This window comes from Camellia sinensis, chromosome 12 (genome assembly GCF_055761805.1).
Source record: "Camellia sinensis isolate YWXY chromosome 12, ASM5576180v1, whole genome shotgun sequence".
Lineage (NCBI taxonomy): Eukaryota > Viridiplantae > Streptophyta > Magnoliopsida > Ericales > Theaceae > Camellia > Camellia sinensis.
In genome coordinates, this window is record NC_138972.1 from 123420352 (window position 1) to 123444651 (window position 24300).

A 24300-nucleotide genomic window follows, 5' to 3' on the forward strand; every position below is an offset into this window, starting at 1 on the left:
CATGAATGAATGGGCCAAAGGCCGTTTTGACATGAAGGAATGGGCCAAAGGCCGTTTTGACATGAATGAATGGGCCGAAGGCCGTTTTGATAAGAATGAATGGGCCGAAGGCTGTTTGATAAGAATGAATGGGCCGAAGGCCGTTTTGATAAGAATGAATGGGCCGAAGGCCGTTTTGATAAGAATGAATGGGCCGAAGGCCGTTTCGACATGAATGAATGGGCCGAAGGCCGTTTTGACATGAATGGAAATCTGAATGGGCCAAAGGCCAGAATGTTTGGAACTACAGTTACTTGACTTGCATTTCGTATAGTTATATATATATATTTTGTTGTTAAACAGAAGTATGAATTGGGCCCAAGGCCGTTTGGAGCATGTTGTTCTACATATTGTTATGTAACTGTTATATTTGATATTATTCACTGGGCTATCGCTCACGCTCATTCATGTATTTGTAGGTGAGCCAAGGGAAGTCCAAACCCAGCCCCAGTGAAGTCTGCTAGAAACAACAGGAGTTTTGGGAGAGTCAGCCTTGTGCCTCGCGCATGAGACCATCCTTGCCCTTTCACTATGTACCTATGTTTTGTCTTGTTGGCAAGGACCTAGTGCATGTCTGTACATAGTCTGTTATAGGTTGACTCGTTTTGGACGATCCTGTCTGTAATGAATTTTGTGAAACCGTACTTTTGATGTGAGTTATTAACGTATCTGAGTATGGTTTGTTTGATGTGCATATAAGCACGGCTCTATGGACAAAGTTTTTAATTTTGCTTCCGTTTGGCCCCCATTAACTCTGTTAAAATACGTTCCCGACAGTTTGAGGCCGTAGGTAATCTCATGATTACTGGCCGGTTACGTCCTTAACCCACGGGGGCGGGTTCGGGTCGTGACAGTAATAGTTCTAGTTGTTTCAATGTAAAGTCAGCGTTCAACTGGTGTGAGCTGAATAATGGATCTAGAAAAAGTTTATTTGGTTTAATCTAGAACAATGCAGCAACTCCAAAAACACAATTCTTTTCTTGGTTGGTATGGAAAGAGAGAATAAAGATAATTGATTTTCTACATAAGATTGGGGTTGTTAACACAAGAGTGGGATTATTTTGTGCTTTTTGTAGAACAGTGGAGGAGTCATTAAATCATTTAATGTTACACTGTCCTTTTGTGCAGAAAATACGGTCTAGCATAATCAAATGGTGGGGAGTGCAATAGGTCATACCTGGTACAGTGGAAGGTATGCTTCAGTGGTGGAGTGGCTGGAAGTTTAAAAAATAGGAATTACATATGGAAAGCAATACCGGTAGCAGTCTTTTGGCCTATCTAGAAGCACAGGAATAATGTTATTTTCAATGAGGTACAACCCAATAGTGAAGAGCTATGTGATCTTATCAAGGTTAGGGTGGCTATGTGGTTGAAGTCAAATATGGTGGGAAGAGATTATTCAATTAATCAGTTTGTGTCAAACTTGCAACAGATCAGGAGATGTATCAAGTGAGGCGTAATGGGGCTGCTGATGGATTGTAGTGAACCTAGTTGTTGTTAGTTATTGTTGCTACTAGTGGTTGTTGTTGCTGTGCTATTGTCACGACCCAAACCCGGCCCTATGGGTTTAGCATCGTAACCGGCTAGTAATCCGAGATTACCGAAGGTCTGCTTAACAGTAGTACAGCAAAACAGAGTATAGGGTCTGACGGAAGCCAAAACAGTAAAGAAACAATGCCCAAGGAGCTGTGACAGTCTGCATGCAAAAAGACTTTCCAAACATATTTACATTCAGTGAAAAGGTATACACAATATATATACAATCATTCAGAATAGGGACTCAATCCCTATGCAACGGTACAGTAAACATTCAGTCTATACAATCTATTCGGTTAACAAAACAGCAAGACAGTGCAGAAGGGAGAGTCCTAAAACACCCCTAAGCCTTAGCATGATAGGCTTGGAACCTCGCAGTGAGGCATGGTAGTTGGCTTGACAAAACTGGAGTAACCCTGACGCTCCTAGCCGCGGTCTGGTGCCTGAACACCTACATATATATATGAGCAGTGAGCTAAAGCCCAGTGAATAACATAATACGTAAAGAGGTTAAGAATGAATGTCCTTACAGTAATGAAAACAGTTCATTAAATCAGTATTTCAGTCGTTCAGTCAGTACAGTTATATGTGGTACATCCATTAGCATAACAGTACAGTAAACAGTAGGTCTTAAAAGACCGAGCAGTAAATGATGGCCATCAGTCAGTAACAGTAGTGGTTCCAACAAGGGAACCGACAGAGAATTCTGTCACAGTAACAGTAAACAGTAGGTGCTAAGGATGCCACAATACAGTTCAGAATATAGGACATACATTCATTCAGTTAACAGTAATCAGTTCAGAAAACAGTACAGTTCAGTTGTTCAGAAGATAATCATTTGTGAACATATCTTTACACAATCGTTACTCACAGAGTTTGGGCTACAGTATGCTAGAGCGTGTCTCCCCAGTCGCCAACCCTACACAGTTAACAGATTGAACACACACTAAGCTACACAGTCGGGAAAGATAATAATTTAATCCCTAATTTGCCTCGGTGTGTTCTACATCTATGTCTTCATTAAGATGCTTAAACTAGGCCTAAGAATGCCTAGGATGAGATGAGGATGCAAAGATGTGATCAGAAAACAGTTTCAGGAGTTTTTTAGAAAAACAGAGTCCTGCTCGACCTCAGGTTTCCACGCTCGAGCGGTCATGCAACAAAGGTACACGCTCGAGCGTCAAATATCCCGCTCAAGCGTACTGTAAAAGTACTGGATGGGTGAAATCTCCGCTCGACGGACGCTCGACGGACGCTCGACGCCCGCTCGAGCTTGAGACACAAGACTCCGCTCGAGGGCCCAATCCTCCGCTCGAGCGGACTGTAAAATAGTGCAGAGATCCTGGATGCTCGGATTCCCCGCTCGAGCGTCACTAGCCCCCGCTCGAGCGGAAGTGCAGAATCTGGAAAACCCAGATTGCACCTCCAAGCTCAAACCAAGTTTTAACAACTCAAAACTCGACCTCTTGGGCTGAATTTCCAGAAAACATTTGTAAACACACAGAATAACATGGTTCAAAGCTCAATTTTGAGAAATCAAAGCCCAAGGGTGTTTAATTCAAATCCAATTTCAAACCATTTTTCAAGAACAATCCTCAACCATGACATGCATGATCTTTAAATAACTTTCAAGCTTCAAAACATGCTCTAATGAGCCAATTGATTCACAAACATGATGAAAACATGGCCTGCACTCAAAACATGGACATGCATGTGACAATTTGCCATGAACTCAACTCAAAATCCAACAATACTAACATGCATACATGAATTATGCTCTATTTCAACATATAAAGCTATTTCATGACTCAATCCACTAAATTTGACATGAATCATGTAAGAACAAGCTCAATTCACAAACAAGAGGGTAATTACTCTGCCTTAGGTCTTGAATTAGAAGACTAGGAGCTCAATTTAGCAATCTACACTTTAATTAGCAAGCAAAACTCAAGATGGAATCCAATTTCTCTCACTCTCTCCCTCTCTTCTCTCTTGGTCTCTCTTGGTCGGCTAAGCAATGCAAGAGCTGGTGAAATGTTTTGATTTAAGTGTATACAAGGCTCAACATGTGTGAAGTAGTGGCCACTAAGTGGTCTAATGGTAATTAAGTCCAACACTTGCAATCCATCAATATTTAATCTAATTTAATCATACTAAATCAAATTTCAGATAAATATACTATAAATTCACATTAATTCTATTGATCAAGGCACACTAATCAATTTCGGATTCGGCTGCCGATAAGGCCTTCAATTAGCAGGTTAAACACTAAAACATGAACAGATAGTCAAACAGTCAAACAGATAGAATACAGATTAACATACATACTCAGTCAATTCAGTTCCAGTTTTCAGTCAGTCAGTTCAGTACTTTAATCAGTTCAATTATCAATCATGATCAGTTCAGTTTAATGGTAATCAATGTTTATCGGTAGCCAGTGGTGAGGGTTATTACAGCTATGCTTGGTCTTGGGCTGTTGTTGATTGTTGTTGCTGCTACGAAGTTGTTTTTGGTGTTATGCTGTTGTGTTGTTTTTGGTGTTGTTTTGATATGCTAATTGTTGTTTGTTTCTTGGTTTTGAAAACAGATGATCGATTGGTAGGATGCTGTTGTGCTATTTTGGTGATGTTTTGATATGTCAATTGTTGTTTTTTCTTGACTTTGGTTGGTAGTTCACTAACTTTTGATGGTGTGCTAGCAAAGAATTGGGCAGGCATAATGGTGTCAACCTAGTTAGGAGTGGTATGTCTCAGTACGATACTTTTTGCACTTATTTTTTTTTTCCTTTCTTGATGTAATGAGTTATTTGTTCATCAAAAAAGGTTTTATTTTGCCGATAAAAAAAAGGTGAATTTCTTTTTTCATAATTTTGACATAATTATTCTAAATTTCTTTTCGATAAGATTAAATAAATCAAAACTAATATTGATGGTGTAAAAATAAATATATATATATATATATATTTCAACATAAAAGATATGATAAAACCTTTTTTTTTTTTTAATCTATTTGATTAATAAATTATTGATAAGAAATAGATAAAGTGTTATATAAATTAAAATTTAAAGGCACTCAATACAATTATGCTAAAAATATAGAGTTTGCTACATTTTCTTTAAACGTTTAAAGGGATGAGTATAATTTGCCCTTTATTGTCTAATTATTTAGAAGTTAAGATGACTAATGAGTGGTTTCAAACTTCGATTGAGCTACGGCCTTTAGATTATTTAGCTCATATTTTTTTTCGTTTTTTTATACAAACATGGTTCTTAGATGTATGTAATAATTACTATAATTGTAAATGTCGATTGAGCTATGGCCTTGGAAGATTTAGCTCGTATTTTTTCTTTTCTTTTTTTATGCAAACATGGTGCTTCGGAGGTATGTAATAATTACTATAATTGTAAATGTTGCAAGGCTTGAAAAGTCGTTAAATACTAATTGTGAGGAAACATAGTCTCTTTATTATAAGAAAGAATACAACAAATCATCATCAACATCAATCAAGAGAGTGATTGGTTTACACTTTTTTTTTAGACAGGAATTAATTTACACTCGAATTATCACTTGAAAATAATGAAGAATACAATATTTTCAAACACTTGGGAGCTTAATCAATTAGTAATTCACAATGTGGCAATTGTTCCTAATCTCACCATGTTTGCCAGTGAGGACATCAATGTAGCCCATGCGCACCATAGCAGAAGCAAACTTGGCCTCCCACTTGGAACCATATTTAGCATTGTACATCACTGCCTTAGCCATTGAAGGGCTGCTTAGTAATGTCTGGTCTGAAGTCAGTACCCCACAGTGCTTCTTCAATACTGTGTAGTACTTGTTGTCTAAACGATTTGGCGTTACAACATCAAGAGCCACTGTTGGATTGACAGCAGCACCGGCGTTGCTTGGTGGGCACTTTGTTTTCAAGAATGCTGCGTAGTTTGGATCCATGGAAGGATCTTATGGGTGAGTGGCATTGAAGGAGTAAAGGCGGGTGGAGAAGGAAGAGCAATGAGAGACACCAATGGAGTGAGCACCAGAGAGTGTCACCATCTCGTCACGTGACAATCCTTTTCTGGCAAAGTTATCCTCCAGCTGTGTGGCGTTGAAGAAGGGAGCCGGTAGATTTTGTGGAATATCATCACTCAAAGACACACGTCCATCACGACGTCCTGCTGGCACGGCATAGTTTATCCGTCCAGCCATGAAGGCACTGTCGCGAGCAGCGAAGGCAACAATGTCCGCGCATGAGACAGTTTTAGGGCATATGGCTTCAATTTGGGCCTTGGCCTCATCAATCACCTCGAACCCTCGTAAGCTTGGGTTATTGGCTGGATGTTCTTTCTCAGCTGGTTTTCCTGGTGTTGAATCGAGTAGCACAGAACCATCACAACCCTGAAAAGTAAAAACATTTAGTAACATTAACTAACGTTGGGTGCGAAAGTAATGGTGTTTTCAATTCGAACTATCTTTTGAGTTGTGTTTTTTATATAATAATTTAGATAAACAATAAATTATTTTATGAGAATGAAACTACAATAATATATATTAATTTAGGAAAGGGTATAGGATAGGCGCATACCCTGACAAAGCAGTCATGGAAATGCATCCTAATGAGGCCTGCAGCAATGCCTGGATTCTTGGAAATGGCTTTGCTCATAGCTTTTCTAACAATTGCTTCAGCAGATGGACAAGTTGTTTGGTAGAATCCCAGTTTGAGTGGTACCACTACTGGTGAAGCCATAGCAGAGATAGAAAATGAGAAAATCAAACAGGAAGAGATCACTAGTGCAAGGACTTGGAACCTAGAGCAATTTGGATCCATATTTAGAACGAGAGAGACCGATCAAAGAAGAGCTGACAAGTATATAGTACAAAGCTGAAGGAGACAGCTACTAGTAGTAATTGCTAGATATGGAGATAAATAGTTGAGGTGCATAAAGAAGGCGATATAGGAAGTATATATATAGATAGATGGGTGGGTGGAGGCGGAGGAGAAAGTTGATTGATCACTTAATAATTCTTAAATGTTGTTGTAATGTGAAGGGTGGAGTTGGTTTTACTTTAGAAATCAAAACGTGTGTAGTATTAGCTGTATTTCATTGCACAACGCAGTGTTGAAGTTTTCTTGAGTTTGTCTGTCTTTCAACACTTCTACCACCCTTCATTTAGTGAATTGTTTATGTATTAATTAATTTCTTTCTATATAAACACTCATTCTTTTGGGGTAATTACTAAATAGTTTTGGAGTATCATATGACATTATTTACGCGATATTTTAAACCAATCACTTAATAAAAAAATTTACAAGTAAAAATTCTAACTGATTTTTATTAAGTAGTTGAGACTTGGAAAAATATATATATATATATATATATATAACATCACATGAAAAAAACTAAGAATTGTTTTTCTTTTGAGAGGGAAGAAACTTTCTAAATATGTAGCATAGTGAGGCAGGCCGGTCGTCCACAGACAGGGATTTAGCTTCTGCAAGTTTTTTTTTTTTTGATCAGCAAAAGAAAAATTTATTGATGAACTAAAAGAGTATTACATCAATAAAGAGAGCGATGAGTGCAAAGAGCATCAAAACGAAACAAACCAATCCCAACTAGGTTGGCACCGATAAACCCGCCCTATCATTTGCTAGCACACCATCAAAGTTGGAGAGAATCCAACTGCAAAAACAATGAAAATAACTGAAATAAAAGACACTCAAAAACCAAACAGTAGAAACACAGTGAGGCGAAACAACATAATGAGGCGAATGACATGCAGCAACAAGGCAATCAATCATTCCTTGAAATACCAGTTGCAAAAAACACTTGTTTTCCACCCCTCCCCCAGCCCACCAATGCAGCATTACACCAACTGAGCCCAACAAAAACAAGACTAGATGGCAGATCAACATAAATCAAGACAGCAGTCCTTGTATAGCAGCATATTTCACCACAGAGTAATTGCATCTTTTATCAGTTGCCCATCTTCACCATCAGCAAGCCATCAGCCACCAGCCATTCAGACAGACCACAACAGCCACCATAAGCCATTCAAACACTAGAAGACAGTAGCCATCCACCTGCAGAAATAACTTTTCTGTAAAGAGGTTGGCGACCCACCGCAGCTAATGGTGAATATTACTTCCCTTCCACATCATAACCCTTTGAAGACCATTCAACCGCACAACCCCTCTGCTGGATCATTATTCCACAGCTAAAACAGAGCAGATCATAAAGCTACTATTTCATCAAAGCACCGCAGGCAACAGACATCAGATCAGGTCCCAATCATCCAGCCCTGGCATAGTAGGACAGGTCATCCAGCAGAACAGGTCCTGATGCAGAACCATCTAGCCCAATTCAGATTCAGTTTCTACCCCTCTTAACTATTGATTTGTGGCTTAGCTCTGCAGCAACAAGGCACATACCATCTAATTGGCTAGCCTTACCAAACAACAAGGCACATTCCATCCTTTTATTTTCTCCACCATATCAATGTACTCCAACTAACTGCTACATACCAATCAGGTTAGTGCCAAAGTAACAGCTTTGGTGACAGGTTAGAAGACAATCTTCACATATCAGACCAGCTTCCTACAACATCATACCTACCAATTTCCAATAGCTCCACCATCTACGCAAAATTGAGGCAAAACAGCAGAACAAAAATGACAGCAGCCACAACAGCATAAAGTTTTAACCTTAAAACTGACTAAAGCCACAAGCAGACTTCCATAATTTCCTTTGGGGCACCAGCAGAACTTCCAACAGTAGACTTCCACCAGCAGTAGCTGCTCAAACCAATAAGTTGAAAATGCCTTCAACACCCTCTTTCCTGTCACTAGTGTACACCAGTCTTACTGCTCATCCTAGTAAACACCCTCTTTCCTGCACCAAACACCACAAGAAATGCCTTCAACCTTATATAGCACACCACTACACCAAAGCACTATCAAAGCAGTCCCACAAAATAGTCCACCACTGAGCCTCACAGTCCAGCAGGACAGACTCTGAACCTGAACCTCAGATACACACTCCAGCAGGAATTGAACCTGATATACACTCCAGTAGAAACACACTCCAGGGTCAAGACTCAATTCCTATTACGAATACAATATTGGACCTGCTGCAAGTTAAGGACTATATCATTGACAGAGAACTCCAGTTTGACTGGGGACGATTTAATCCACACAGCTATTCTTACTTTGACCAGCTCATAGAGATCTTCAATCTTTGGCTGCAACCCATTAAACACACAGTCGTTTCTATGCTTCCATATGGACCAAAGGACAGCCAAAGGTACAACCATCCATAGTTGTTTCTCAATCTTTTTCATCTTACAAAATGACCACCAATCCAACAATCTTTCCACTGAGTTTGGTATAACCCACTGTACACCCCACCATTGCATGATGTGGGACCACAACAGCCAAGCAAAAGGGCAAGATAGCAAGATATGATAGACTATGTCATGACCCGAACCCGCCCCTATGGATTAAGGCCATAACCGGCCAGTAATCACGAGATTACCTACGACCTCAAACCAAATAAGACAAAACTCATTAGAGTAAAAGGGGCCAAACGGAAGCAAATTAAAAACTTTGTCCATAGAGCTGTGCTTATATGCATATCATAACATTCCAGACATACATATGTTGATAACTCACAACAGAAAGTATAGCAACATAAAATTCTGTACAGACAGGATCATTCAAAATTGAGTTAACCAAACAAAACTATGTATAGATGTACTCAAAAACTTCGCCGACATGACAACATAGAACAAAATGACATAAAGGCGAAGGCAAGTCTCGTGCGTGAGACGCAAGGGCTGACTCTCCAAAACCTTTGTTGTTCCACACAGATTTCACTGAGGCTGGGTTTGGACTTCTCTCGGCTCACCTACAAACACATGAATGAGCGTGAGCGAATAATATCAAATAAAGAATATACATTGGAACAATATACATCAAACCGCCTTGGGCTCAATTTGCATTTTTAACTAATACATACATACATAGACATATGTAAGTTAAGTAACTGAGGTTCCAAACACATCATATGGCCTCGGGCCTGATTCATTAATGTCCATCGGCCTTTGGCCCAATCGTTTATGTCAATCGGCCTTCGGTCCACATTTATATCAAACGGCCTTCGGCCCACATTTTATCAACCGGCCTTCGGCCCACATTTATATCAAACGGACTTCGGTCCACATTTATGTTAAACAGCCTTCGGCCAACATTTATTACCAAACGGCCTTCAGCCTATATACACCTTCGTGTCAAACGGCCTTCAGCCCACATTTATTACCAAACGGCCTTCGGCCCATATACACCTTCGTGTCAAACGGCCTTTGGCCCACATTTATTACTAAACGGCCTTCGGCCCATATACACTTTCGTGTCAAACTGGCTCATAGGCCTTTCATATCAAACTGGCTTTTAAGCCTTTCAGACTTGTCATATCAGACTGGCATTTAAGCCTTTCAAACTTGTCATATCAGACTGGCATTTAAGCCTTTCAAACTTTCATTTCAAACTGGCATTTAAGCCTTTCAAACTTGTCATATCATACTTTTGTCCATACTTCAGATTAACAGACTTATAAGAAGATTAGCAATTAGACAATTAGCACATTTCAGATATCTTTGTTAAGATACTACTCACAGTGATCGGCTTGTGGATTTGCCCTGGAGCTTGACCCTACACATCACATAACATATATGGGTCACAATTAACTCAATCCGTTCTGTAATTCACACATTCTTATCTCTTTAGGCTTCATTCTTATCTCTTTAATTCAATTACAATGCTCAAAGTATGCCTAAGAGTGCTTACAAGTGAAAGAGAACGGAAAACAGAACACAGAACGCATGAACAAAATTTTAGGAAACAGGGTCCCCTCTCGAGCATGGACTTATCCGTTCGAGCGTACCCAATAGGTCTGCAAAAGTACTGGTTGCATCAAAATTACACTCGAGCGTGAACTCGAGCGCTCGAGTGGAAGGTCTGTCTACATAGCTCCCCGCTCAAGCGTGAATTCCCCCGCTCGAGCGGACACCTTGTCTGCAAAAAGTGCTGGGAGCACGTATTTCCCGCTCGAGCGGCCGTTCCCCCGCTCGAGCGGACATCAAAATTCTGGGTTTTTCAGAATGAGTTCTTGAGCTCTAAACGACCTCCAAAGGTTCCAAACTCAAAATATTGGTTCCCCAAACATGCAAACACATTACCTACCACAAGTATACAAGTATTAGGAAGCCAATTACTCAAAATCATGGTCACATTTCTTCAAAATAAACCAACATTCTTGTAAACTCATGGTTCAAGCTTTCAAATCTCATATAAGTTCATTAATCAAACATGCATGCAATCTTTTAGCTCAAATTCCATTTCAAAAGATGCAAATAGTGCCTATTCTCATAAAGCTCAACAAAACCAAGCTTGCATACATGATCAAACTTCAAATCTTGCTTAATTGGCATGTTACATGCTAGATTATGCACACTTATGGCAATTTAAAAACAATTCTATGCATGCATGGCCAAATCTCACCAAAACCAATTTAAATCATGCTCTTGATCACAAATAAACCTTGAGCTTACAAGATTACAAGTTCAATTCATGAATTCAAGAGTCAATGGCTTACCTAGAAGCCCAATTTCTTCAATCTATGGTCCAATTTAGAGTTAGACTTCAAATTTCCAAGCCTTCAAGATCAAAAATAGATTTTTCTCCCTTCTCTCTCTCTAATAGCCGACCCTCTCCTCTCCTTAGAGTGGATAACAGCCAAGTGAAGCAAAAATGGGAGTAATTAATTGTGTAGTGCTCATATTAAAAGCCCCTCTCTTGTAGTATTATTATAATATCAAAGAATAGAGCACTAACTCGCTAATTTAATCAATTTAATCTGACCCGAATCAATTTCCAATTAAATTTCACTGTAGACTCTAAAAATTATGCCAACCACAATGACGCAATCAATTTCGGGTTATGTGGCCGATAAGGCCTTCAATTTAATTTCCAAAGTAGAAAAATCAAATAGATATTCCTACGGTGAATAGATAGAAATTCAAAACCACATATTTACACATAATCGTACACCAAATCATATTAAACACATCATCATACTCATATTAAGGACCAATTAGCATTCTATAGAACAGGGGTATTACTGACTGTTTCCACCTCATCATGATAGAAGACACAACCCACATTAGCATTCACATCTAAGATCCCTATTCTTTGCAGGAAACTTGATGTTTTAACTTTACCTTGCCATGCCAACCACCCAAAGAATTTTACTTTAAGAGGGGCACAGTTATGCCAAACTGCCACTGCCATATTCCTAATAGGCCCCAAGGACAATTCACATCTTGTGTACATTGATGCAACAGAGAACGACCCAGTTGGATCAGCCTTCCATATCCAAATATCTGGACTTGAGACCCGAATAGCTGGTACAGTACTGATTAAGATATATAACCTACGTACCTCATCCTCCTCCCAGGCTAACAAAGGCCTCCTAAAATCCAGATTCCAATCCTACAGCCCTCCTCTTCTGGTGTAGAATTCAGAAACTGTTCCATACTTGTCAGTGGACCGAGAGAATAGTCTGGGAAACTCGGTCTTAAGACACAATTCCCCGGACCATTTATGTAACCAAAAATGAGCTCTCCTACCATTTCCCAACTGAATGACTGCATTATCAAGATAGACATTTAAAAATTCAGGCTGAGATCTAACTGCATTAATTATATCAGCCCATATTTTTGAAACTCTGATATTTCCTTCCATATGTGGCAGCCACTTTCCACCCCCCATATTATACTTTGAACATATAACATCCTTCCACAAAGAGTGGTTTTCTGCCGCAAACCTCCATCACCATTTTATCAATAGACACTTATTCATATCTGCAGATCTTCTAATGCACAAGCCTCCTAAATTTTTACTCTTGGTAATGGCTTCCCATTTAACCATGTGAACTTTTCTTCTCAGATCTGAACCCCCCCATAGGAAGTTTACTTGAATTTTATCAATTTCTTTAGCCACCCCCACTGGTAGTTTGAACAAGGACATGTAGTAAATAGGCAAGTTACTCAAAACAGATTTAATCAAAGTTAGCCTCCCAGCAAACGAGAGCAACCTTCTCTTCCATGAGGGTAATTTATGTTTAAACCTATCCAAGACTGGTTTCCAAGTACTTTTCCTCCTAGGGTTGGCTCCTAGAGGTAACCCAAGGTACTTTAGAGGCAAGTCTTGATATGTACAATTTAATCGAGAAGCAAACCCTTGTAACAGCTCTTCATCCACACCAACCCCAGCAATCACACTCTTGTGATAGTTAATTTTCAGCCCTGATATAAGTTCAAAACACCTAAGTATTCTTTTGACGGTTACCTCTTCCAGCCACCGAGCTTCACAAAACAGGATTGTATCATCAGCAAATTGTAGGTGCGTTACTTTTACCCCATAATTGCCTATGGTAACTCCTTCAATTAAACCCATTTCTTTTGCTCTGTCAAACAAGATATTAAGCCCCTCAGCCACTATATTGAAGAGAAAGGGGGATAATGGGTCCCTTTGCCGTAGGCCTCCCTGTGGGCAAAACTCCTCGGTAGGTGAACTGTTCACAAAAATTGACACTTTTGAGGAGGCTGCACGAGCTTTCATCCATCTCACCCATTTTTCACCAAAACTGAAATTGGCACACATATTAAACAAGAATTCCCAATTGACCGAATCATAAGCCTTTTCAAGTCTAGTTTCAACACTAGACCTTTCTTATTCGATTTTCTCCACCCATCAACTACCTCATTTGCAATAAGGATCTCGTCCAGAATATTCCTACCCCCCAAAAATGTTGATTGAGACTCACTAATGATTCTTGGCATCACAAGCTTCATTCTATTTGCCAAGACCTTAGCAAGAATTTTGTACAAAGAACCAATAAGACTAATGGGCCGATATTCATTCAAGCTTGATGGGCTATCCACTTTGGGAATTAGAACAATGAATGAACTATTTGAACCACTAACCAGAGTGGCATTCTGATGGAACTCCCTAAAGAATTGCATTATCTCAGACTTAACTATTCCCCAACATTTCTTAAAAAAGGCCAAATTAAACCCATCCGGCCCAGGTGCTTTGTTACCTTCACAGCTCTTAATCACATGACTAACTTCCTCCTCTGTAAACTCTGCTTCCAACAAATCCAATGCTAAACTATCCCCAATATGTTTGAACTGACCAACCAGTTTAGGCCTAACAGCCCAAGTTTCAGAGAAGTGATTCATGAAATGCTTCTTTACCTCAAGTCTAACCTCCAAAGGTTCCTCAACCAATGAGCCATTCACCATAACAGAACACAAAGAATTCCTGCTATTTCTGTTGCACGCTATAATGTGAAAATACCTGGTATTCCTATCCCCTTGTGTGGCCTAACTAACTCTTGACTTTTGTAACCAGATACGTTCCAGTATTTTGTTCAACCTCGAGATTTCACCCATTAGTTCCTTCCTTCTAGCTTGTTCATTTCCCATCAGTGGTCTCTTTTCTGCAATTAATTCAATTACATGAGCTTCCTCTTCAGCATCCTTAAGCTTAGATTCAACTTTTCCAAACACAACAATGTTCCATACTTTTAATTTTTGTTTCAAAGTTTTAAATTTCATGCAACATCTAAAGCCAGCCCATCCTTCCACCTGAGCTTCTGACCAGGTTTGCTCCACTAAATATACGAAGCTAGGGTGGAGAACCCAAGCATTCAGAAACCTAAATGGTTTAGGACCCCAATCACGATCATCCTCCATCAATATTATAGGGCAATGATCAGATAACAGCCTAGGTAATCCCCATACCCTGAGATTGAAGTTCTGAAGCCACTCATGATTAAGTAGAAATCTGTCTATCCTACTCCATTTCTCCCTTGTTTGTGAGTTGCACTAGGTAAATTTCCTCCCCAGCATTGGTAAGTCAATCAGCTCTAGTTGTTCTACCATAGAATTAAAAGCCCTCATTCCTCAGTCTCTTCTAGAACACCCAATCCGTTCATCAGTGTTCCTTATTTCGTTGAAATCACCCCCCATGCACCATGGCCCCAAGAAATGATGCTTCAACAGAGAAAAATTTGCCCAAACTTCTTACCTTTTGACCACATCCGTAGGACCATACACAATTACCACCACACAACTAAAAGAAGAAAAGATAGTACCTGATATGAGAATGAAGTTTCAGTTACCACAGCAAGCACTTAGTTGAAACACCTTTGGATTCCATACACATAGTAGCCCACCAGCTCTGTCTTCCGCATCCACTGCCATATACTCAAATTGATCTTCATACCAGATAAATTTTATTACTTCAGTGGTGATTGTAGATCTCTTTGTTTCTTGAATCATCACTAAACTAATTTTCCTTTCCGCCAAACTTCTTTTGATCCTTCTCCTTTTCTCAGGTCTTCTAAGGCCTCTAACATTCCAAGATTGTATCTTCATTACACAATTTTACACTTAAACCCCCTAAGCCTTACGACTCAATTCTCTTCACCTCTCCTTCTCACCCATTTTCCTTTGTTTGTGGCCTCCAATTCCTCTAGCTTGCTAATCACCTCCTCCTCCTTACCATCACAATCGACCTCTAACATTTTGCCAATTTGAAGAGATGCTTCTGCATCTGATAATTGTAAACGACCTCTACTAGACTTGCTGGCCATGGAAAGTGAGATAATAGCTACAGCAGATCGAAAAATTGCCCCTTTTCTTAGATTCAGTGATGATTGCATTGCTATCTTTCCCTCTTTGTGCTTCCACTGCTTTAGAATATTTTGGCTTCTACTTACTCTTCCTTTCTCCTTTAGTTTATTTTTACGTATATGGGCTGAGTTCACCCTGTTATACATTACACTAGGCTGCTTCAACCTTTTATCAGAATTAGAAGGAATGCTATTAACAACCCAATTGCCTAGTTCTGCAGCCCTTTGGGCCGATCCCTCCTTACTTGTTCCCAATTGGGCCCTATTTAAATCCACCTCTATGTTGATTCCTTGTTGAGGCCCCACAGACCCACTCAGACTTTTTATAAAACCAGGGGTGTAGACCTCATCATCGCCTCTCCAGCTACCCTCCTTGCGTGCGCCACCCACCTCTGACTCCCCTTGACGGAGCTTCCTTATAGAGCCTTCCTCTCGTGCAACGCCTATCTTTGACCCTCCCATCATCATTTCTGACTCATCCACCACTGAGATTTCCTTCAGTCGATCTTCCTCCTCCATGTCATTTGGGACCTGTTCAGTCACCCTATCCTCTGCAGCCACTTCACACCCTTTACCCACCTCAGCTCTCACATATACTTCCACGTCATCATCTTCTTTCTCCTGCCTGCTGCCTCTATCTGCAATAGTTTCTTCTTCTTCATCACAGCTGTAGCTTTTCTTATTATTCCTCATAAAAGATTGGCAAATGCACCTTTCTTGCACTACTTTTAAAATTATAATTTGTTCCTCACAAATCCTAACAGGGTAGATTACCCCTTTGCACTCCAGATTAATTGTATGATTAATGATGTCCATACATCTTGTCTCTTTCTTAACTTTCCCACAATGGAAGGATGATAAATTAGTCGTGTCCTCATCCATTTCAAGAACTACACCCCACTCTCTACCTATACTGCAGAAAGTACTATTATTCCACAAGACCAGTGGCACACCATAGCAACTTAGCCACACCTGTCTCACCTGATCAATCACTATTCCTTCTTTCCAATCCTCAACTGATTCGCACCAATCTGTAAGCCATTCCTTCATTACCAATAGCTTCTCCCACTTAGCTTCAACTAACTGAAAGGAAATAACTAATTGCCTTCCACCTCCTCTTCTAATTGTGACATCTCCATAACCACGTCTATGTACTTCATCATTTAGATCTTCAGCCGCTAGATTGGGTTTCAATCTTGCTACAGCACTCGCATACAACCAACTATTCTCTCCCCTCTGAACCTTTATAGTACGAGTTGAGCTGGAATGAGCTACCCTGCCTCGGACCACATCGGCATACGATTTACTCCCGTGATGCCTAACATACTCAGATTGGTGACCTTCCTTCTCCTTCCACTGCTATACTGGACGAATCTCCTTTTGCCTGTGATCATATTACTTCCCAAAATCAGCCCTTTTGACTTTTAGTGCTTTGTCATCGCACCAAAGTCCGTGTGCTTTTTGCAGAGCCATATCCACTGTTACCAGACAACCATACCTTATAAATCCAAATCTAGAACCTGTAGATCTTCTTCTCTTATTTGGAATGTACGCATCCAGCATGACTCCGTAGTTGGAGAAGATCTTAAACAGCCCATTTGCCCCCATAGATGCTAGTATGTTGCCTACAAACACAGAGTAGATGTTTTTCTCCCTTTGGGCCCCACCACCACGACCGCCATGTCTGCGCACCACCGGTTGCCAGCCTCCCACTCCAAGCTTGCTAGATTGCCCCTCATACTCGTTACTCGATCTCCATGGACGCCCCATTCTTTCTCAGTTTGATGTAATCCCCTTAACATTAGCTTTTGCAAGTTGATCAAAGTCATGTTGTTAATTGTGTGCCCCCCATGCCACCATCTATATTGAATTGAAGTGAGTTCTTTCCTTGTTTTTTTATATTGTAGTCTATTTCGACAGAGATGTGATGATGAGATAACTCTATATATATGGATTGAGTATTGTTATTTAAGATCAAAAATTAGATTTAATTTTCAAGTCTAGTGATGTAACAATCAATTAGGATATTAAAAATAGTACTTTCTCATATCTTATCTAATCATCAACCAATCATATCACTTACATATCATTGAGTTTATAAAATAGATTTAAAAAGTGGACTTGTATATCATTTTTCATATGAATTTGATTCGTATAATAAATAAACAAATAATATTTACATTACTTGTCTATGACTGTATGGATGAAGGAGATAAATGGCAAGACATAACGTGGCGAGAGTTGTTAAACTATGTGTATGTATAGCAATTGAAAATTTTAAAAGAAAATGATATATAAGTCCACTTTTTAGATCTACTTTTTAGATTTAGTGATGTATCAAGAAAATGATTGATGAATAATTAGATAATAAATAAGAAAGAATTCACTTAAATATTTTAATAGTGTGCAACATTATTAAGTTTAAAAATTAAATCTAATTTTTGAATATAAATATCAATCCTTAATTTTAAAATACGTGCTGGAGGCCATTTTTCTACATAATTGTGTAATTGCTCTACTAGGTTATTGTTAATGACAAGAAGAGTAGAGACAAGCGTGTTACTAGGTCAGTCAAAATTCAGCAATGAGTTAGAGTACTAATTTTGGTGTTTTAATAGAGCACTAATAACATGGTAAGGAGAGAGAAAAAAAATGAAAACCAAAACATCACATCACAGTAGGTGAGGCCCACTGTCAACTCATTAGAGTTGACTTTAGAACTTAAGAATTAGAACTCCAAAACATTTTTCATCAAAATTATACAAAAACGAGTTTACTCAAACTAAAAAGATTTGAAAACGGAAAGAGAAAAGGTATATAAAATATAATTATATTTTATTTTTTTAAAAAAAAAATTATTCAAATTTATAAACTAAACATAACGATAATGTTTAGGTCTATCACAAGCAAATTTCATACAGTCTTCTATGATATTGGGGTTGTTTGTTACAGTTTTTGAGAGGTGATTATAATTTATTTTAATTTAAAAATTTGTGTCAGACTGTTTTATGTAATTTCTACTTATAATTTATTAAGCAAAAATAACTTAAATATATTGATTATTTAGAAGCTATAAAGTAGTACTTTTAATTTTTACTTTTTAATTATCAAATTTTAAATTAAAAAAATTCTATCAAACAGGATCGTTATTTGTGTGTTATTCTAGACAAACGAAAAATTGAAACACTCATTAAACCAACTAATTAACAAAGATCAGTCAGAATATTTTACTTATAAAATTTTTGGGAGCTTTTTTGATAAATCCACTTTCTAAGAGATTTATTCTATCTAACCCATATTCTTTTTGACTATTCCATTAGGTCCTGTTTGAGATAAGAAGACCAAAATACTCTTTTCATCTACTTATGTTCCATTTAGTTCACATTATTTTCTTATGTTTCAATAAGTCCTATGAGTGACATAATTACCAAAATGCCCCGAATGTGAATGTTCACACCATCAATATGAATGTTCATATCGTCAATGTGTAGGGGCCTGACCCATGTCGATTCTCTTGGGTGTCCGAAAAAATTCGAATCGGGCCAGGGTGGGCTCGACCCGTTGACAATGTGAATATTTACATTGTCATGTTAACATTCACATTAATAGGAGTGTAAAATTGGCCCGCGTCCCGTGGCGGCGCGAAACCCGCCCGCGGCCCATGGGCGGCCCCGGCCCGACCCGTTGACAATGTGAATATTCACAATGACATGTTAACATTCACATTGATAGGAGTGTAAAATTAGCCCGTGCCTCGTGGTTACCCGAAACCCGCCCACGGCCCGTGGGCTGCCCGGGAAGGGCCTGGCCAGGCCTGTTGACAATGTGAATATTCACATTGACATGTTAACATTCACGTTGATAAGAGTATAAAATTGGCCAGCAGGCCCGACTCGGCCCGTTGACAATGTGAATATTCACATTGACATGTTAAAATTCACATTGATAAGAGTGTAAAATTGGCCCGCAGCCCGTGGGCGGCCCGAAGCCCGACCGCAGCCCAAGGCGGGCTTGGCCCGACCCGTGACAATGTGAATATTCACATTGACATGTTAACATTAACATTGATAGGAGTGTAAAATTTGCCCGCTGCCCGAAGGTTGCCCGCAGCCCGGGGTAGGCCCGGCCCGGCCCGGCCCGTTGACAGTGTGAATATTTACATTGACATGTTAACATACACATTGATAGGAATATAGAATTGGCCCACGGCCCGTGGGCTGCCCGAAGCCCGCCCACGGCTCGGGGCAGGCTCGTTTTGGTCCGGCCCTAAGCATATCTGAGACCCTAAGCTAGGGCCTAGGTCATCACTTTGAAGCCTAGCACGGCCCATCAGCCCGCTTAAGGCCCATTCAAGGCTCGGTCCGAGGCCCAGCCCGCTCGAGGCGCAATGTCTTTTTTTGTGAAAAATAATAAAATTTTGATAGAAAAAATTAAAAAGAATTAAACAAAAATGGCCAGGCCCGCCCAAGCCCGACCTAAGCTCGATCCATCGGCTCGTCCAAAGCCTGAATACCCTTGTGCCAAGGCTAGGGCCTGGGCCTAATTTTTTGGCCCGTGGGCCGGGTCGAGCTGGCCCAGATTTTTTCGGACACCCACGAGGCTCGATATGGGCCGGCCCGAGCCTCTACGCATTGATGATATGAACATTTACATTGACGATGTGAACATTCACATTATGGATATTTTGGTAATTATGTCTCCCATAGAACTTATTGAAACATAAAAAAATAATGTGGACTAAATAGAATATAAGTAGATGAAAGTGGTATTTTGGTCTTCTTACCTCAAATAGGACTTAATGGAATCATCAAAAAGAGCGTAGGCTACCCGAAGCCCGCCCGCGGCTCGAGAAAGGTTCGTTTGGGCCCGGGCTCAAGCCTAGTCCGAGACCCTAGGCTAGGGCCTGGGCCATCACTTTGAAGCCCGGCCCGGCCTATCGGCCCGGTTAAGGCCTATTCAAGGCTCGGTCCGAGGCTCGGCCCGCGCCGAGGCCTAGTGTCTTTTTTTGTGAAAAATAATAAAATTTTGGTAGAAAAAATTAAAAAGAATTAAAAAAATGGTTAGGCCCACCCAAGCCTGACCCAAGCCTGAGGCTAGGCCCAGGCCCATCGACCCGACCCGAGGCTCGACCCATCGGCTCGGGCCTGAACCCAAACGAGCCTGCCTTCGGCCATGGGCAAGCGTCGGGCAACCCACGGGCCGCGGGCCAATTCTACATTCCTATCAATGTGCATGTTAATATGTCAATGTGAATATTCACATTGTCAACAGACCGGGCCGGGCCTACCCCGGGCCGCGGGCAAGCTTCAGGCAGCGGGCAAATTTTACACTCCTATCAATGTTAATGTTAACATGTCAATGTGAATATTCACAATGTCACGGGTCGGGCTGCGGTCAGGCTTCGGGCCATCCACGGGCTGCGGGCTAATTTTACACTCTTATCAATGTGAATGTTAATATGTCAATATGAATGTTCACATTGTCAACGGGCCGGGTCGGGCCCGCCCTAGGCCGCTGGCCAATTTTATACCCTTATCAATGTGAATGTTAACATGTCAATGTAAATATTCACATTGTTAACAGGTTGGGCCGGGCCCGTCCCGGGCCGTCCACGGGCCGTGGACAGGTTTCGGGCAGCCACGGGGCGCGAGCTAATTTTACACTCCTATCAATGTGAATGTTAACATGTCAATGTGAATATTCACATTGTCAACGGGCCGGGCCGGGCCCGCCTAGGGCTGCGAGGGGCCTTTTGGCAGCCCATGGGCCGCGGGCCAATTTTACACTCTTATCAATGTGAATGTTAACATGTCAATGTGAATATTCACATTGTCAACGGGCCGGACCGGGCCCGCCTCGGGCCGTCCATGGGCGGCCGGCTGGTTTTGCGCCGCCACTGGACGTGGGCCAATTTTACACTCCTATTAATGTGAATGTTAACATGTCATTGTGAATATTCACATTATCAACGTCCCAGCTTGCGAGCGGGTTTCGGGCCGCTCACGGGTCAATTTTACATTCCTACCAATATGAATTTTAAAATATGAATGTTCACATCATAAAATTGCTAGCCGTTCAAAAAATATTTATAAGGGTATCAAAATTAAATATAAGGGCATAAGTGTCCAAGAAAATAGTGTAAATCAAGAAAAAAAACTTTATGAAATAAAACTATACATACATGAAATTAAATGGATTAAAAAATCCATTCATATATTTCTTGAGTTAAAATACTTCTAAATGAAATTTATTAATAAAAATCTCAAAATTTGTCGTTACATTTTACTTGTAAAACTTTTCGTTACATGATTTGACACGTGAAGCAAAATAATTACGTTTTCAACATGACTTTATCAAGGTGCCAAGCTGGATCCATTGTCGATGACGGCCTGAGAAAACGGCACACTTGAATATTTTAAAACAGGGAATGTAATTCATGTTCAAAATTGTAGGGTTTGGTTTATTTTTTTAAATTTAATTTTGTTTTTAAATTATAATTTCGATGAAACATATTAATTAAATATATTTTTAAAATATAGTTTAAAATTATTTTTAAAATTCATATATTTTCTTTTTATTTATTATTATTATTTAATTAATCAATTATTTTTTTTCTCTTATCTCTCTCCTCTCCTCTCATTTTCTTTCACATTCTATATATCAATTAAGGTTGATTTGGGAAGTGGGTTAATTTTTTTACTTTTTGACTTTTTTGGCTATTTTAGCCTGGGCTAAAAAGCTTGGTTTAGGAAGAATTTTTTGACTTTTTGACTTTTTTAATTTTTTTTGTGAGAGAAGAGTGTAATGATTATGGGTTGGACGTGATGTTTTGTTTTTTGTAGCTAAAATAGCCTATTTTTTCTTTTGTGATTAAAATAGCCAAAAAACCCCTAACCTAACTTGCCATACGGAGGCTTAATCAAAAAAATTATAAATCATTCCAAAACTATTTAAAACTCATAATTAAATAAATTTTCTCTTTTCAAATCATGATTAAAAACTCAAAACTTAAGACACAATTTCACAATTAAATAATAATTCTAAAACTAAACTAAATAGGACCCTAAATTTCTCCAGAAAATCTTTCTTGCTTTTATCTTGGCAGCTGACTTTATTTTTATCCTTTTATATTAAAAAGAGTCATATAATGAATTAGAACATAAAAAAGGCATATAAGGGTACGGAACGGAGGGACAAACGGAATATCAAAGTTTATATAAAAACAATTAATTTAATGTACAGATATGATTCACTCATTCAATGAAGAAATTAATTAATATATAGACAATTCATTCAATGAAGGGGTAGTGATAACTAGAAGTGTTCAACGAGAGACAACCTGAAGAAATCTTCAACATGGAGCAGTTCCAATACGGCTGTAAGATAAATTGGTAGAGAGAGAAATACAGAGAGAATAAATTGTATGTATTTTGATTGATGTTCTGTGTATCTTTACAATGTGAAGATGACTCTCCTTTTATAGAGGGGAGAGTGTACAAAGAGGCAAAGAGAGCCGAAAGAAGAAAGCAGAAAGTGTACACTAAGAAAGCACTAAGAAAACAACATGATTAAAGCTTGATAATTCACAGCTAACATACTATGCACTATAATACACATAATATACTAACAGCCCCCCTCAAACTCAAGGAGGATAGGTACTAGCCATCTTGAGTTTGGAGAGAGTAACAAAACAGGAAAATAAAATAGGATAGGAGACACTGTATGGTTGTGTCAAATTGTTGCTGAAGACACGGTATGGTCGTGTCAGACCGTTATAGAAGCTAACCGGAATCAATGTCGGGACAGTTTACGGGGTCATGCCGGACTGTTGTAGAAGCTAACCGGAATCAATGTCGGGACAGTTTACGGGGTCATGCCGGACCGTTGTAGAAGCTGACCGGAATCAATGTCGGAACAGTTTACGGGGTCATGCCGGACCGATGTAGAAGACTTTGGTGGTGCACCAAGGGGGCGACTTAGGAGTGCGCCATGGGGTGGCTTGGGTTGTTCGCATGGTGTGTAACCATGCTCACCATGATATATGTATAACCCCCCCTCAAACTCAAATAGGTGTGAAGATAGAAACCTATTTGAGGTTGAAACAAAGGGATTAATAAAGTGGAGTAAATAGGTTTTTTTTTTTTTTTTTTTTTGAGTACGAAAAAAAGGAAGATAAAGAAAATAAATAAAAGTAAAGTGAGGGTAATGTGAATCAGCAAGAGTTTTTGAAAAAATGTATTAAAGTATAGAATAAATTAAGTAATGAAAACAAAAAAATGTTGTTGTTTGTTGGAATAAATATATATATATATATATATATATATATATATATATATATGAAAAAGGAAAAGGATAAATACGGGAATAAGAGGTAGGAAAAGAAAAATAGTTTGTCAAATTTGTTAAAAAAAAAAAAAAAAAAAAAAAAAAAAAATTGTGAAAGGGTTGTGTTTGGGCGGGTCCTACCACGAAAGGAAAAGTAATCAAAATATATATACTAATGAAAAGGAATCAAAATATATATGTGTGAAAAGTAATCAGAATATATATATATATATATATTTTTTGTTTTGTTTTTTTTTTGTGAAGTGAATGTGTGAAAAGTAGCCTGCCGTGTTAAAATAATGCAATCTTAAAATCTTGAAATTTGGAAATTTTGATTTTGAAATTTGGAAGCCACACTCGCACTGAGGTAGTGCCCAGCAAAAGGAGATGATGTGGGGTAGGAATTAAAGGAGTAGAGAAAAAAAAAAGAAAAAAAGAAAAAGAATCAAGTTTCCAAGCCAGGTGATGTAGCAGATGTGTATTGCCAGTGGTGTGCCGTGTTGTATTGGAATATTTTTCTTTATCAATCTTCCCGCCTATGCAAGACAAGTTGATTGAAAGTGGTGGGAAAAAAAGTGAAAAGAAATGATGGGTATGTGATAAAATAAAATATAAAATAGTGGGTTGGTGGATCTCCATTGATAAT

At 39.2% G+C, this 24300-nt stretch overlaps 1 protein-coding gene and 1 pseudogene across 1 annotated transcript; both read right to left on the bottom strand.

Annotated features, from left to right (window-relative positions):
- Positions 1 to 5016: 5016 nt before the first annotated feature.
- On the bottom strand, positions 5017 to 6492 carry LOC114312601 (peroxidase 5). Its single transcript, XM_028258844.2, has 2 exons — positions 6158 to 6492; positions 5017 to 5970 (listed from the first exon to the last, which is right to left on the bottom strand). The coding sequence occupies exons 1-2, from the start codon at positions 6398 to 6400 to the stop codon at positions 5536 to 5538; spliced, it is 678 nt and encodes a 225-aa protein (XP_028114645.2). The 5' UTR covers positions 6401 to 6492; the 3' UTR covers positions 5017 to 5535.
- On the bottom strand, positions 5194 to 5526 carry LOC145803850 (peroxidase 2 pseudogene; annotated as a pseudogene).
- Positions 6493 to 24300: the final 17808 nt, after the last annotated feature.